Source organism: Colobus angolensis, unplaced genomic scaffold (genome assembly GCF_000951035.1).
Source record: "Colobus angolensis palliatus isolate OR3802 unplaced genomic scaffold, Cang.pa_1.0 Scaffold178, whole genome shotgun sequence".
Classification (NCBI taxonomy): domain Eukaryota; kingdom Metazoa; phylum Chordata; class Mammalia; order Primates; family Cercopithecidae; genus Colobus; species Colobus angolensis.
This window is the reverse complement of record NW_012114910.1, coordinates 4280937-4296795: the sequence shown is the minus strand read 5'-3', so window position 1 is coordinate 4296795 and position 15859 is coordinate 4280937. Positions and strand designations below refer to the sequence as shown.

Here is a 15859-nt window from a genome sequence, read left to right as displayed (position 1 = left end):
CCGGCCGGTCCCCTTCCCTCCCGCTGATTCCGAGAGCCCGGACCTGCCCTGCTCGCTTCTCCTCGGGCTTGGGAATTTGCCGAGGCGACCTAGGCGGCTCCAGCGGGAACCGGGAGCCTGAGGTGCGCGGCGCGCCCGCCGGGCCAGGAGCCAGGGAGCGTCGCAAGTTTCCAAGGCGCGTGCGAGGACCCGGCGTGCAGTGTTCCGGGCCGGGCTGGGCGCCGAGAGCATGGGCAGCAACCGGAGCACGCCCGGACGGCCGGGCTGGACTGGCAGCCTCCTCGGCGACCGGGAGGAGGCGGCGCGGCCGCGATTGCTGCCGCTGCTCCTGGTGCTTCTGGGCTGCCTGGGCCTTGGCGTAGCGGCCGAAGACGCAGAGGTCCATGCCGAGGTAAGACCCCCGCGCTGCCCTTTGGCTGCGGGCTGGGGGCTTAGAGAGAGAGGCGCCACGCCAGCAGCCTGGGACGTGGAGGTGGAGGGAGCGGAGACGCGCCCCCTGTTCTGGGCCTTGGCGGTGAAGAAAGGGGACTTGGCAGGCTGCCCCTCCCCAGCTCGCCCTCTGCAGCGCACCTCTTCCAAAACCTGGAGGGCGCAGGGCTCGCGCCTCCCCGCTACTCCGAGTACAGCCCTGTTCTGGGCACTGAGCCCCCACCCCGACCCCACCACATTCAGCCTGTGTCCCGGGAGCCGCTTCCGTCGCCCCCAGCCCTTGCGTCCCCTCCTTCCTTCCCTCCAGGGCAGCCGATTCCTCGAGAGCCCAGCTGGCGCGCAGTGGCGCTCTTTGCGAATGGGGAGGGGGCTACTCTCGGGGACAGCCACAGGCGGAGCAGGAGCTGGGCAGCTGGGCAACAGCGCTCCTGCCCAGGTAGCTTCTCGTCTGGATGATACCGAGGCGCACACGGCGGGCCGGGATGCGGGGGGATGGGTGCAGACAGCTGAGGCAGCGGACTCCGGTTGCAGAGGCGCTTTGGCTACTTTCTCGCGCTCTTGCGAGGAAGCCTAGCCACGCCCGGGCGGGGTCCCAAGGACGGACCCTGCCTCCCACAGCGCTTCCTTCCAACAGCGCCCCTACGTCGAAGCCCCGGGTGGGAGAGGGTGGACCCTGCGCCTCTTTTCGCTAGGAGCCCGCTAGGCGTCCCTCCTGGGGCCCCGCTGTGGATGGCTCCCGCGGGTGACCAGGCGCGGCATCCCAGTGTAGAGCCGGGTCCAGCCAGCGCCCCAGCTCCATGGTGTCTCCCGAGCGAGGACACTGAAGGCGCCAACTCTGTTGCCCCAGAGCAAGAGCAGGGTCCGCTCTTCCCTGACTTCTAAGACCTGCTCCCTGCCCCAGATAGGCGGGGAGAGGATTGGGCCGGGAGTAGGGAGAAAGAACCACCCCGGAGCCGCTTCTGCACGGTGCTCAGGCCTTGGTGCCCTTGGGCTGCCCCGGCTGCGGGCCTGAGCGCCGTTTCTATTTGCAGCTGGGCTGGTGCTCCCTCCCTGGCTCACGGCGGCTTTCCCATCTCCCCGGGCTGCCTGGGAGATTTTTCCGATGGAAGCTTGCCCTTCCCCGCCCTACTTTAATAAAAGCATAGAGGAAGGGCAGGGAATTCCTCCTGGGCTCGAGTTACACCTCCCAGCCAGTTCCCCACCTGCTCTGTCCTCCCTCCCTGGCCAGGCCAGGCCAGGGAGAGCTGCAAGGAGCCAGGACAGGAGCCCCGCCCCGACCCAGTCTGGCCACCCTCCCCCACCCCATTCACACAGGCAGGCAGGAGCTTTAGGGGGCTCCTGTTGGTGAGGATTACCCCTCAGCCAGTGACCCAAGTAGTGGGCGGAGAGTGCCGTTTGGGCCCACCTGCCACTCTGGGCTGGAGTGCCAAAGAATTCCAAGTCACAATCCCACTCTTGAGTTTCTAATTTACTAAGGGATGGTGTCTGTACATAGGAAGCAGTGATAGAATTTGATGGCTGTGCATTGCTAATGGCATCCTAGCTGGCCAGGAGCTCTGGGGTGCAGGGACCTGTAGTCGGAGGGGGCTTCACTCTCTCTATCTTCTGCTTTTCCAGTTCCATCTCACCCCTACCCCAACCCTCCAGTTCAGGGAGTGCCCACAGCTCAATGCTGCCAGGGAAGAAGCTGTGGTTGCATTATCACAGACCGTTCTCCTGATCTGGAGATTGTGACTGTCCTGGAGCCCTACTCCTGGGGAAACACTTTGGTTGGACCTGGGCAGTGGCTGGAAGAGACCCCGAAAGGTTTAGGGAGCCCTGAATGTTGGCAGCTATGCAGATAGAGGACTAGAGACAGGTGGAGTATCCCAGCTCCTACAGTTGGCTTTGGGTACAGGCCGCTTCTGGAGTCCCATCAGGTCTGGCCACATGTGGGCCCAAAGAGTCAAATGGCCTCAGCAGCCAGCCCATCTGCCAGGAGGCTATGGCCTCAGACTCCTGGGCCTGGCCTACACCCTGTGTTGAGCCTCCCTTCCTCGGAGAAGGGCCGGCTCTCTCATCCTCACCCCAGCATCCGCACAGCTTTAGGCCTCCAGCGGGGTCACGGCTGGGACCTTCTCGGAGCAGCTTGGCAGTTGAGCCAAGGCCAGCCCCTCTCCACTTCCTCTCTCCCCTCCCAGGGTGGAAGCCACAGGAGTTTCACAAGGCTGAGACATCAAGGAACCTGGCACGTGCTAGGAACTGAGAAACACCTGCAACCTGCCAGGCCCTAACCCACCACTGAGCTGCCTTGCCCTGTCCCACATTCTCCCTTAGATGTCCGGTCCCAGTCTATAGTCATTCCGGGCCAGATCCCCACCTGGCTGAGGTGCCCACTGTTGTTCCTGCCCTGCAGGGCTGAGAGTCTCCAGGTTCACCAGGGGAGCTCTTATCTCATCTGCCTCCCCCTACCCCCTCCTCCCAGGCACAATTCAGGCCCTCAGCCTGCTCTGTGGAGGTGACTCAGGCTGCCAGAGTTCACAGGTGTGGTGTCACCACCACCAAAACAGATCCACCCACCCTTCCTGAACAGGCCCACGAGTATCTTCCTAGCCCCTACGCAGCCACAGAGCAGATGAGGCGGCAGGGGGTGGGGGATGGGGGGGGTTGGTGTGAATTCTCATTTCGACCTTCAGGTGAGCCACAGTCTCGGGCTTCCTGCACTTCAGTCTCTACTAGTACTTCCATGCTGGCTCTGGCGGGCCCCACTGGTCTCCTCTTTCTTTTAACAGAGCAAAACTACACATGCTGTCTTTGTCCACCAGCTAAGAAAAGGAGGTTAACAGCGGGGCCTTGTCATTGGGAATCTACGGAAGCTGAATCTTCTCCCCCTCCCCTCTTGTCTCTGCTTTTTACTCTGTTTTCTTGCTAGTAGCAAATCACTCCTCTCCATGCTCTGTGTCAAGACCCAGCGAGAACTGGTCTGATTGGCCCAGCCAAGGACCTAGATCTCATTGGGCCATGCACTTCACACCCAGCCCTTGCCATGTTTCCGAGTTGCGACTGCCCTTAGGTCCAGCCAGTCATCTGTCTCCTTGCAGAGAACAGCCTAGTGTAAGCTCCTTGTCTGAGCAGTGTATTGGCCTGACCTTCCCATCGTAACCTCCGAACACAAATACCTCCTTTGCCCACCCCCACGGGATATCAATACTTAAAAGATATCCATGAATGTAGAGAGGAGCAACATGGAAATAACACGCTATCCCCACCCCCAAAAGAAGACTTTCCTCAAAAGCCCAGTGTCCACTGCTATCTCTTATGCCCACTCAGGATGGCCACACTGCAGGCGTGGAAAAGCCTCTCCCTGCCAAGCGGTTTGTTCTGGCTGTCCCTCTGTGGCCCTTTTGTTGTTTGGTCCAGATGTTCCCTGCCATCATCACCTCTGCCCCGCTGGGAGTTTGACCTCTGCCTCGGGCTAGCTGCGGTGGTCGCTGTGAGCACCACTGCTTTCCTGATCAGATCAGAATGGATATCTTCCATATCATCCCAAGGCTTAGGTGATTCCCTCGCTTGGACACTCCAGCAGGAGCAGTGCTTTGGTCCTGGAGATGTGTTTTCTGAGTCAGCAAAGACAGGGAGGGGTTGCGGACCCTGCTCCTATCTTTCTCCTTTACAAAGAGGGTCCTGGGTGAAGCCCACCATTGAGTGTGAGGATTGGGACCCAGGCGGCTGAACGCTCCAGATCTGAGACACAGTAGGCACCATCTGGCTGGACAGCCCTGAGTGATGGCTCAGATAGGGCTGCTTCACAGTGGGACACAGGTTCCAGGGATTCCTGAGACCAGAGGCCATGGAGCTGGACCTGGATCCCAGAGGCAAAGAGGGATGCCTCTTCCCTAATCCCGTGGCCTTCGTGGCAATAGAAGAAAAAGTGGGAAGAGACCCAACTCAGCCTCCAGTGACAGGACAGGTGGATGAGCCCCTGGTTCCAGCCATTAGCCAGCCCGTGGAGATGCCCCCCATCCTGCTGCCATTGGCTGGTGGTGATGCAGGCCAAGTTCTAGATTGCCTCTCCAGGGCATTGGCGCTGGCACTGGCACTGCCTTGTCTTTCCCCTAGGAGTGACTGTCACCCTGTAGGGGTGAGAGTCTAACTCCACGTTCAGCATTTATGAGCATGGCATCCGATACATAGTGCAAAGCAGTGCACAACACGGTGGCCTACACCCTGTGTCCAGAGCCTCCCTGGCAAAATAGTGCAAAACACAGTGACAGAAGTGAATGGCATTTACTGTTGGGCAAATCACTGAACCTGTATGAACTTTAGGATCCCTATAAAAAGGGAATAGCACTGGTATATCTGTTTGATGGAGTTACTGGGGAGATTCATTGCATTTATGTGCAAAACACTAAACGCTATGCACAGCGCCCGGCGCAGGGGGCCTAAGGAGGCGCAGGTGTTACTTTTGAGCACGTTCAACATATTTGTGTCTGTCCTGGACACAGCCTGGGGATGTTTTGTAAGCATTTTCACGTTTAATCCTTGTATTAACTCTTCAAGTGTATATGCTGTCATTACCCTATTGTACAAAAGAGAAAACTAATACTGTGAGGCGAGAAAAATGACCCCCGCATTCCATAGCCAGGGAGTGGCAGAGCTTGGATTTGAACCCAGCTCAGTCTGGCCTAGAGCCCAAGCTCCCAACCCCTATGTTGGGTTAAAGGCTACAGGTCAGAGCCTAGGGTGCCATCCTGTGGAAGTTCCACCACGCAGAATTCTGCTGGGCCCGATCCAGGTGGGAAGGGGGTTTCTGAGGTGGAGCCAGAGCTGCCTGAGCTGTGTGAGCCAAAAGCCCTCCCCAGGCCCACCCAGCCTTGCCCCCATCTGTCCAGCCAACCAAGCTCTGCCCTGTGGATAGCCCCGTCTAGGAGTCAGCACCTGCAGGGAGGTTTCCAGGTGAGGACCCAAGGCCGGGCCCCCAGCCAGGCCTGAAACTCCTGGCTAACAGAGGCCTCTTCACCCCGCCCACTGGCCAGGGAACCCGGTTGTTTTTTCCTCCAAGTTAAGGAGTGTGGGGCAGGCTGGAAGGCTGCTGGGTAAAGAAGTGGTCAGACCTCAAGACGTCTTCCTCCTTCCTGCTTCTCCTGCTGGACTTCCCCACCACCCAGAGTCCCAGCCCCCACCTTCAACTCGCTTTAAGACCCATGGGAGGGAGAAGATTTAAGCCCAAACTAAGCATGTGTGTCCTAGAACCGCTGAAATGTGGACCATACTGCCTCTAAAGGTAGTGTGCAATCCACCAAGGAGGACCTGGCCCAACGCCGCCTTTTTTTTTTTTTTTTTTTTTTTTTTTGAGACAGAGTCTCGCTCTTGTGGCCCAGGCTGGAGTGGAATGGAGCAATCTCGGCTCGCTGCAGCCTCCACCCCCTGGATTCAGGCGATTCTCCTGCCTCAGCCACCTGAGTAGCTGGGACTACAGGCGCGTGCTACTACGCCTAATTTTTTGTATTTTTAGTAGAGACGGGTTTCACTGTGTTAACCAGGATTGTCTCAATCTCCTGACCTCGTTATCTGCCCACCTCAGCCTCCCAAAGTGCTGGGATTACAGGCGTGAGCTACCACGCCCTGCCCATGCCACCTTCCTTTACTGGCCTTGGGGATGCTCTCAACCCTGCTTGGTGGATCGGAGTGATGATCTTGGCCCTATTTTGCAGAGGAGGGAACTAAGGCTTAGAAAAGTTATCCTAGCCATCTTCCATTGCCCAGGGCCCTGTTATGTGGACTAGCAGTCGGAACCAAGGAGCGGCCCTCAGGGGCTGACTTCCGCTCAGCCTGAGGAAGGGCTAACAGTCGTTGCTGTCTGGAGAGAGAATGGGCTGCCTTGGGTGGCAGTGAGCGCCCCCTGTCTGCAGCATGCAGGCTGGATGAGTTTTTGGCCAGCTGTAGTCGGTGGAGGCCTTGGGGGTGGCTGGGCTTTATGGTACTGGGGCCACCCAGCTGGTGAGTGGACTCTTGGCTCAGGTCTGCTGATCTAGGTGGACCCTGTGGGCCTGGAGTGCGCACCCTGCCTTCTGCAAGCTCCCTGGCTGTCCTAGGACTTCGTCCCATTCAGTATAGGCTCTGTGCCTAGTGGCTGGGAGTACAGAGCTGGGCACAGCCTTGGCCTGCTCCCTAGAGCCCTCAATACCAAGACTACAGGGTAGGGGAGATGAGCATGGTGAGGACCTCACAAGGCCACAAAAGGTCTGGGGGCCGGATCCATCGCTGGCAGCCTTCACAAGGCTTCTTTTGTGCCTGGCTGGGCAACTCTGCCTGGGTCTGCTCAGATTGCAGACAGAACCTGGGTGACAGAGGCAAAGCAGAGCCCAGTAGAAAGTGTCCTTATCTCCTGGGGTCTGATAAGGGCCCTGGGGGAGGGGGCTGCCGGCCAGCTCCACAGATCTGAGGGCTGGAGGAGCTGGAAGGGCCGGCTGGGGCAGCAGCAGCAGACACTTGCCCCCTCCCCCACCCCACCCCCACTGTGGCGGCTGCTCACTGCACAGTATTGATCTAGCGGCTTCTTACACCAACCCTCTCGGCAGCCTGTGGGGGAGGGTGGACTGAGATGGCCCAGCGCCCAGACCCGGCCGGAGATGTTGGGTGTGGGGAGGATTAGGCACCCTTCCCCGTGCTGTGCTGGGCACTGCTCCTGAGAAAGGCCTAGTGTCCCCAGCCTGAGGCCAAGAGGAGCTGGTGATATTTCAGCAGCAGCCTGGTCCGATAGTCCCAGTTCCAGCCCAGGTCAGCTCTGTGACCCTAGGTGAGGCACTCACTATCTCTGAACCTTGCTGTCTGTATCATGGAAATGGTCATAAATCTACCTTTCAGGAGTGGCAGTGAGCATTCACTGGAGGCTGGAATGGGTGGCTGGCCCATGCCAGACTCAGGTGCTGCGGTTATGGCCTCTCCTGTGTACCGGGGTCCAGGAACCCCCCTTCTGACTCCTGGTGACCCCATATCTCCTTGCCACTCACCTGAAGTGTCAATAAATACTAATGGGACGGGGTCTGGAAGTCAAGAAAGAAATTGGCTAGGTGTGGTGGCTCAGCCTGTAATCCCAGCAATTTGGGAAGCCAAGGTGGGCGGATCACCTGAGGTCAGGTACTCGAGACCAGCCTGACCACCATAGTGAAACCCTGTCTCTACCAAAAATAGAAAAATTAGCTGGGTGTGGTGACGCACGCCTGCAGTCCCAGCTACTCAGGAGGCTGAGGCAGAAGAATCGCTTGAACTCAGGAGGTAGAAGTTGCAGTAAACCGAGATCACACCATCCTGGGTGACAGAGAGAGACTCTGTCTCAAAAAAAGAAAAGAAATGGCTGAGAGAACCACAGTGGCCGGTGCCCCCCATAGTAGCCCACACCCCAAGCTGCAGAGGGGAGGGGCCCTCATGGCCCCAGAGCCCTCCTTCCCTCCCATTGGACAGTGGCCTTGGTGGCAGAAGAAACAAGTCCTGCTTCATATCCCACCCTACTCTGCCACTTACAGACTTTCTGAACCTCAGCTTCCTCACCTGAGAAGCAAAGCTTCACCCACGTGGCTCACCCCACCTGTGACTCTAGGTGGCAGGAAGAGGTTCCTTGTATTAGGGACAGTTTTTACAGTTACCAGGAGAGCAGCAAGGGCTTGAACACTGGGACTGGGAGTCATGACCTGGGGACTCATCTGTGCCTTTTGCCCAGTGGCAGCAAAGTAGTTCAGCAAGCTCCCCACACTGCCCACCTGGAGGCAGCAGCACCTCCGGCCCCGCCCTCACGTCCCCGCCCCCTGCTGTGTCTTCCCTCCTGTGTTCTCCCGAACATGTCCCACTTAGTGTGGCTGGAAGGTGCCGGGAAACTTCTTCCTGGACCCTGGGGAAAGGAGGAAGCTCCCAGTCCTATGGGTGGTATTGCTGCCACCCGGGCAGATTTATGGACACTTGGCATTCAGCCACCCTGAGCACGCTTTCACTGGTCAGGTGTGCTCTGTCAGCTTCGCCTTGTTATCCAGAGGTTTGGCTGGTCTGCACCAAGGCTGTGTTTCTGCCTACCGCCCCCCAACTCCCCCAATCACTGCCCAAGGGGTGCCCCCATCCTCAGCCTCTGGCTCTTCACCCCAGGTGGCTGAGGGTTGAAGCTTGGCTGATAGCGAGATGGAAGCTCTTCACTTTCCTGGAACTCAATACTGATTCTCTGTGTGGAGGGTCCATAGTGCCCTTGGGACCCTCCTGGCAGCCCCTGAACTGGCCCCGGGGTTGAAGGGACCCCTCTGCTGGTCTCTGGAGCTCTTCACTGCAGACAGGCCAGCACCCTCGCTTTCCTCCCTGGGGCCTCAGACTGATCCCCCCGCCGCCCTCCCCTCCTATCACTCTACAGATACTGCTAATCAGCCCCTCAGTGGCCCATGATTGCGCTCCCAGAGATATTTTTACCGTATGCAAATAGGTGATGTAGAGGTGCCCTAATCTGCTGGCAGCCAGTCCCCCGCCACTCCCCCGGCTTCTAGCTGCATTCCCTTTGCCGTTAGAGCTGGCTGAGCATCATGGCCTCGCCTTCTGGATCTCCCCAAGCACCTTCAGGGAAACTGTCCTTTAAGGATGGTGGATCTGCCACTCCACACCCCCCAGCACAGGAGCCTTGGGAGAGGTTTCCCATGCTTGGGAAGAACAGGGAGGGTACCCACGACATTGCCAGTATCTTATTGAGCTGTGGGAATGCGCCCTGGGCCAGAAGTGAGGAGTGCTGGTGGAGGGGCCCTGGGGGCCTCCTGCCTCCCTCCACTCTGGGGTTCTGGTGGAGCCTGGCCCATCACCAGTCTTAGAAGGTCCAGACCCATCAGCCCTCTTGGTCGACGATGGGTCAAGGAGGCCAAAGGCTGCCTGCCCTAGGGACAACCACACAGGCCTTGGGTCTCTGTCATTTGCACGTGTGTCGAGCACCATCTGCTGCCCAGGGTCGTGTCAGGCACTAGCGTGCACTGTCCATTTCCTCCTCATAGAAACCCGGGAGATGCGGCAGGTCCTGGTGCAACCCCCCTTTTACCGATGACCGACTGAGAGATAAGGAGGTGAAGTCACACCTCGGAAATAACCAAGCCAGGCTCTGCCTAGCTCTGCCTGTCCCCAGAGCTAGTGGTGGTTTCTCAGCTCCGCGTTTCCACCCCGTTGTTCTGGGGCTGTTTCCTGGGTCCTGAGAGGCCTCAAAGCTGTGGCCGCACATCCAGACTGCAACCCCGGCAGCTTCTCCATGCTGCCTTCCTTGGCTCAGCAGCTGCTCCATCTATCAGCAGCCTGGGTACCGCTGAGCTGGCCTGCCCAGCCACACCAGGGACCTGGCCGGTTGCCAGGGCTGGGCTGGTGGATGGCACTGAGAGAGCAAGTGCCTGAAGTATTAGATGTGACGTTGGTGGCAGGCAGATATGTGAGCTGTCAGCCTAAAGCAACCTCTGTGTCCAGCTACTCCCCTGCTCCTGGGCCCTCGAGGTATAGCTCTCACCTCCCAGAGCACTCAGAGGGCCGGCCTTAAGGGCTTCTCATTCTGGATACCCCTAGAGACCCAGACAAGTCAGACACAAACACTTGCAGTGGCCAAGGTCCAGGGCAGCCCCTGGCTTCTGCTCACTGCCTCCCATGGTGGTCACTGTGCTCTTGAAGGCTTGAGGACATGAAGCAGGCAGGGCAGAACCCCCTCTCTACCACAGCTCGGCCTGGCTCTGCCCTCTGGCTTGGCCATGCAACTCGTGGGGTGTGGGTTCCTTGCTTTTTGGGTGGGCTGGGTCTCCCGGGAAGACTGTAAGTTCCTGAAGGCCGGGATGCCTCAGCCTAGTCCTCCCATGACCCCCAGCTGGCACAGAAGGTGTTCAGAAACATCTGGCAGGGTGGGTGGTAGATGGATGAGAAGACTTGCCAAGCAAGCCCTAGAAAGGGAAGGGCACACCTGTTGTATACCAGCTTTTTCGAAGGCTGCTTTCCTCAAACCTCACCCCTCAACAGCCCATGGTTCCCCATTCTATAGGTGAGGAAGCTGGGGCCCAGGAAGAATGAAGACTTTGTAGTAGACCAGGGCCTGGGCTTCAGGCTTCTGTCCCGCCCTCCAGCCTGGGTGGGTACCTGCATCTGTCCACTCTTTCCAGGAGATTTAAGGTCTTTGGGGAGCAGTGCCAAAGGGTAAGGCCTCAAGAGGTCCTCAGTCCTTTTGGGTCCCCAGCAGTCTCCTTGGCCTGGTAGGGGCCGACCCTGGAGGGGCCAGTGCAGTTGTCAGCTGCTGTGGACATGGCTTCTGTCTTAATGGGGGAAGACAAATAGCAAACGCCTAATCGAAATATACAGTACATTAGATGGGTGATAAGCATGGGGGGAAGGAGGAGGCTGCAGGGTATAGCTGATGGGGCCTTTTTAGCATGTCAGAGAACACCTCTTAGATAAGGTGGTATGGAAACAACGACCTGAAGAAAATGAGGATGAAAGCCACACAGTTGTCTGGCGGGAGAGTGCATCAAGCAGCAGGGGCAGCAAGTGCAAAGGCCCTGAGGCAGGAGCGTGCCCAGCTGGGATGGATTGTGGTGAGGGCCAGCTAAGGTGGGATGACAGAGTGAGGACCTTGTGGCTCCTGTACAAATGGCTTTTCCTTTGCAATGGGAAATCTTCAGAGGGTTCTAAGCGGAGAATTGACCAGATCTGACCTGGCCTTTGTTCTGGCTCTTATGTGAGAAGAGATGACAGGGAGGAGGGTGCTGAGGCTCACATGGTCACCTGGGCAGGAAGTGATGACGGCTCAGATAGGGCAGCAGTGGTGGAGGTGGTGGGAAGCAGTCGGCACAGGCTGTACATGTTTGGAGGTAGCTCTGCCAGGACCTGCTGACGGGGTTGTGGCTTCTTTGCAGAACTGGCTGCGGCTCTATGGCTACCTACCCCAGCCCAGCCGCCATATGTCCACCATGCGTTCCGCCCAGATCTTGGCCTCAGCCCTTGCTGAGATGCAGCGCTTCTACGGGATCCCAGTCACGGGTGTGCTCGATGAAGAGACCAAGGAGTGAGTTCCCCCCTCATCCAGACCCCACAGACACCTGCCCTCCATCTGGCCTGTACTCAAGAGGGCTCACTCAGCATGTGGAGTTTCCAGAAAAGAGTGGCCTAGATAAGAGATGCCAAATGGTTTGGTCCTCCATGCCAGTTCTCATTGGTTGGAGTGGCTGCCCAAAGCCTTGTATTGAGAAAGCTCCAGGGGCAGAATCCAGGCCTTGGCAGTAAGGAGCACAGTGCTCGATTAGTGATGTCTGACATGGCCAGGGGAGTGTGGAGGTGCAGGACATCCAGGAGCTGTGGATGGCAAATCCTAGCTAGGCATGGCTATGAATCTAACAAGTGACATGACCTAAAGCCATGTCCCTGAAAAGAATGCACAGAGCATAACGTATCCAGGACAGAAGGCCTTGAGCGACCCTCCATTACTGGGTGATAAGGAGAGAAGGGCTCACCTTGACTGAGCCACTCCTGGGCACTCAGTCTTCCAATACAGGCATTTTGCCCATTTTACTGGAAGTTGAAGCTAAGAGTCCCCCATCCCCACCATGTCATAGGAGGGGCAGCTGGGAAGCCTGGAAGTGGCAGTACCAGAACAGGCAGGTGTGTGGAGGAAAGGCTCTGTGCTCACCTCTCTGTGTCTATGTCACAGGTGGATGAAGCGGCCCCGCTGTGGGGTGCCGGACCAGTTCGGGGTACGAGTGAAAGCCAATCTGCGGCGGCGGCGGAAGCGCTATGCCCTCACCGGGAGGAAGTGGAACAACCACCATCTGACCTTCAGGTAGGAGGCTCAGCTGCCCAGGGAGACGTCTGCCCCTTGGCAGGCCGAGCCTCAGACCTCCTTTCCCAGAGCCCACCCCAGGGCACCCAGCCTCAACAGACCAGCCCACTCCCACACTGATGAGACCAGCCACACACACCAGACAGTCTCCCTCGAGAGAAGGTCAGGACCCTTCAAGCTACTTCCGCCCTGTCCTTCCCCACCTCCCACCGCCCTGCAGACAGGGGCTGGCCTCACTGGGCACAGCTGGGCTACTGCCCCAGCACGGACTGTGGCAAGGGGTGGGTGATGGCTGGGGTGCAGGAATCCAGGCATCCATCAAGTGAACAGGCAAGTCGCCTGCAGAATCCTTGGATCAGGGGCCCTCATCCTTTTTGCTGAGTCCTTGAGCAAGAAAACCCCACAGCCAAGTGTGCCTTGAGCCATGTGATTTTTCCCCAAGGGTTCCCCTTTTTGTTCCAGTCTGGCTCTGTCCCCACTCTGAGTTCCATCTCCCGAGGAAGAGTGGCTCCTATGGTCACTTAGACCTCAAGCCCCGAGAGTGAATTCAAGGTACAACCAATTAAAATATTCCCTTCAGGTTTAATGGAAGTCTCTCCAGCACACAGAGCTGAATGTGATTTATATGCGTAAGATCAGGCTTCGCCATACTTCATCAAATGCAGGCTCTGGCTACAACTTACTTCCTCTAATCCTCACTGGAACCCTGTGAAGAAAGTAACACACACACACACTCTTTTCTAACTTAACAGATAAAGAAACTAGCCAGGCACAGTGGCTCATGCCTGTAATCCCAGCACTTTGGGAGGCTAAGGCCGGTGGATCATCTGAGGTCGGGAGTTCAAGACTAGCCTGACCAACATGGAAAAGCCCAGTCTCTACTAAAAATACAAAATTAGCCAAGCGTGGTGGTATAATCCCAGCTACTCGAGATCCCAGCTACTCGGGAGGCTGAGGCAGGAGACTCGCTTGAACCCAGGAGGCAGAGGTTGCAGTGAGCTGAGATCACACCACTGCACTCCAGCCTGGGAAACAAGAGCAAAACTCTATCTCAAAAAAAAAAGAAGGCCAGGTCCAGTGGCTCATGCCTGTAATCCCAGCACTTTGGGAGGCCGAGGCAGGCGGATCACTAGGTCAGGAGTTCAAGACCAACCTGACCAACATGGTGAAACCCCGTCTCTACTGAAAATACAAAATTAGCTGGGTGTGGTGGCATGCGCCTATAGTCCCAGCTACTCAGGAGGCTGAGGCAGGAGAATCCCTTGAACCTGGGAGGCGGAGGTTGCAGTGAGCCAAGATCGTGCCACTGTACTCCAACCTGGGTGACAGAGCAAGACTCCATCTCAAAAAAAAAAAGAAAGAAGTTGGAAATAGAGAGACTAAGTTACTTACCCAGGGTCACACAGATACTGTTAGAGCCAGGCCTTGAACTCAGGTCTGTCTGACCCTGGAGCTCAACATTCAGAACTGCTCAGCCTGTGTTTCCCAAACCTCACCCATTTGCATCCTGTTTTCTAGGTCTTTCCCCCAGCCACATAGCACCTGTATTTTAGTTTACTTAATGTCTCTCTTACTTAAAATCAGTTTATTTGCCACAGTGCAATCTTAATTTAATGATATCTTCATGATCTCCTGGATTTGACAAAATCAAATTATGATTTACATCAAAGCAAGCTGCCAATTGATACTAACGGGCTTGTTGGTGACCTTGCGTGCCCTCTTGGGAACATACCAGCAGAGGATAGTAGGCCCTTGGCCCTGTATCTGCTCACTCATCTCCCACCCACCCCCAGCATCCAGAACTACACGGAGAAGCTGGGCTGGTACCACTCGATGGAGGCGGTGCGCAGGGCCTTCCGTGTGTGGGAGCAGGCCACGCCCCTGGTCTTCCAGGAGGTGCCCTATGAGGACATCCGGCTGCGGCGGCAGAAGGAGGCCGACATCATGGTACTCTTTGCCTCTGGCTTCCACGGCGACAGCTCGCCGTTTGACGGCACCGGTGGCTTTCTGGCCCACGCCTATTTCCCTGGCCCCGGCCTGGGCGGGGACACCCATTTTGACGCAGATGAGCCCTGGACCTTCTCCAGCACTGACCTGCATGGTGAGGACAGCTAGCCAGGGTTGGGGGCAGGGCAGGCGGTGCTGGAGCTGGGCAACAGTGCCCTGCTGAGTGGGTTCAGCAGCTGCGGGGCTGGGAGGAGAGAGTTCCCCTGTGTTTGTCTCCAGATCACTATACTTGATTTCAGTCTGTTGTCCCACCATCTCCAAGGGGAGGTGAGAAAGGATGATTGTACCCATTTCTCAGATGGGGTTGTTGTAGGCCAAAAGAGCTCAGCCTCTTCCAAGAGGGAAGCAAGGGTAGGCTCTCTGGCAGCCTCAGCCTGGAGGGTCCAGGGTGGTTAGGTCCTGGGACTGGCCAGAGCTGACTGTGCTGCCTCCTCCTCTCCCCGAAAGGAAACAACCTCTTCCTGGTGGCAGTGCATGAGCTGGGCCACGCGCTGGGGCTGGAGCACTCCAGCAACCCCAATGCCATCATGGCGCCGTTCTACCAGTGGAAGGACGTCGACAACTTCAAGCTGCCCGAGGATGATCTCCGTGGCATCCAGCAGCTCTACGGTGCGTGGGCTGTTACCAGCAGGCTCTGCATGCCGCTCTCAAGTCCCTGCCCAATGAGGAGTAGGCATTACTGCCATCCCCATTTTGTAGATGAGAAACCCAAAGCCCAGTGAGGATTAGTGACTTGCCCACATCATTTGGGGAATAAATGGTGGTGCTGGAAGTGAAACCCAGAGCTGGCTGCCTCCAGGGCCTGGCCCTCACTCGAGGCTGTGGCTGCAGGCTAGAGGCCTTGAAGGGACACAGGTGGCACCATTGTTCCTCATGACCTTCCTCTCCTTACCCTTGGCGGCATTCTTACTAGACCACAAGTGCCTCGGGGATCCCAGGACCCGCCCCCTCCCACCGTCACTTTCAGCCTGAGCCTGTCACAGCTCTGTTCACAGTGTTGCAGGTTTATCACTTCCCAGTGGCTTTGAGGAAGTGCCACCCCCCACCCAGGGCCCACCCGAGAAAGTCTCCAGCAGTGAGGTCCCCTGGGCCAGTTCCGTGGGCCAAGGCCTGCACCCTGTGCTCACACCGAGCCCTGCTCGGGGCTGGCAGCTCCTGCCATGCTGGGCACTTGATGGGCACCCCTTGCTGCATCCCCTGCAACTTGGAAATGCAGAGTCCAAAACACCTGAAGCCAGGGCCTGGAGCCTCTGCTGGAGCAGGCTGGCATCCCAAGGGGAATGTCCCCAAGGGGACATGCAGGCAGACACCCTCAGGAGCACAGTGACCCAAGGTCAGTGTGGGGAGGTCGAGGAGGGGCTAGAAGGAGGAGGACCCAGGTCCCACCGAGGATGGAGGCAGGTGTTGGGGAGGGGTCTGCTGTAGATGGGCAGGATTTTACTTTCCACCTGGGTGGGCCTGTGCTGGGGACCCAGGGCCCAGGATTCTGAGTAGGAACACAGACCTCACTTCTGAACAGACTCACCGCCTCTCTGCAGGTACCCCAGACGGTCAACCACAGCCCACCCAGCCTCTCCCCACTGTGACGCCACGGCGGCCAGGCCGGCCCGACCACCGGCCGCCCCG

General features: G+C 57.7%; 2 protein-coding genes across 2 annotated transcripts in view; both read left to right on the top strand.

Moving 5' to 3' along the window:
• The window catches only part of USB1 (U6 snRNA biogenesis 1), a 31522-nt gene extending 29871 nt beyond the window's left edge, over positions 1-1651 (top strand). The window contains exon 10 of the mRNA XM_011938810.1: positions 1624-1651. The gene's annotated coding sequence lies outside the window, so the exon portion shown is untranslated. The remainder of the gene's footprint in view (positions 1-1623) is intronic.
• MMP15 (matrix metallopeptidase 15 (membrane-inserted)) overlaps positions 101-15859 on the top strand; it is a 21012-nt gene continuing 5253 nt past the window's right edge. Inside the window, exons 1-6 of the mRNA XM_011938875.1 lie at positions 101-391; positions 11307-11455; positions 12098-12226; positions 14020-14327; positions 14681-14842; positions 15772-15858. Coding sequence (XP_011794265.1) covers positions 230-391; positions 11307-11455; positions 12098-12226; positions 14020-14327; positions 14681-14842; positions 15772-15858 — 997 coding nt within the window. The 5' untranslated portion in view covers positions 101-229. The remainder of the gene's footprint in view (positions 392-11306; positions 11456-12097; positions 12227-14019; positions 14328-14680; positions 14843-15771; position 15859) is intronic.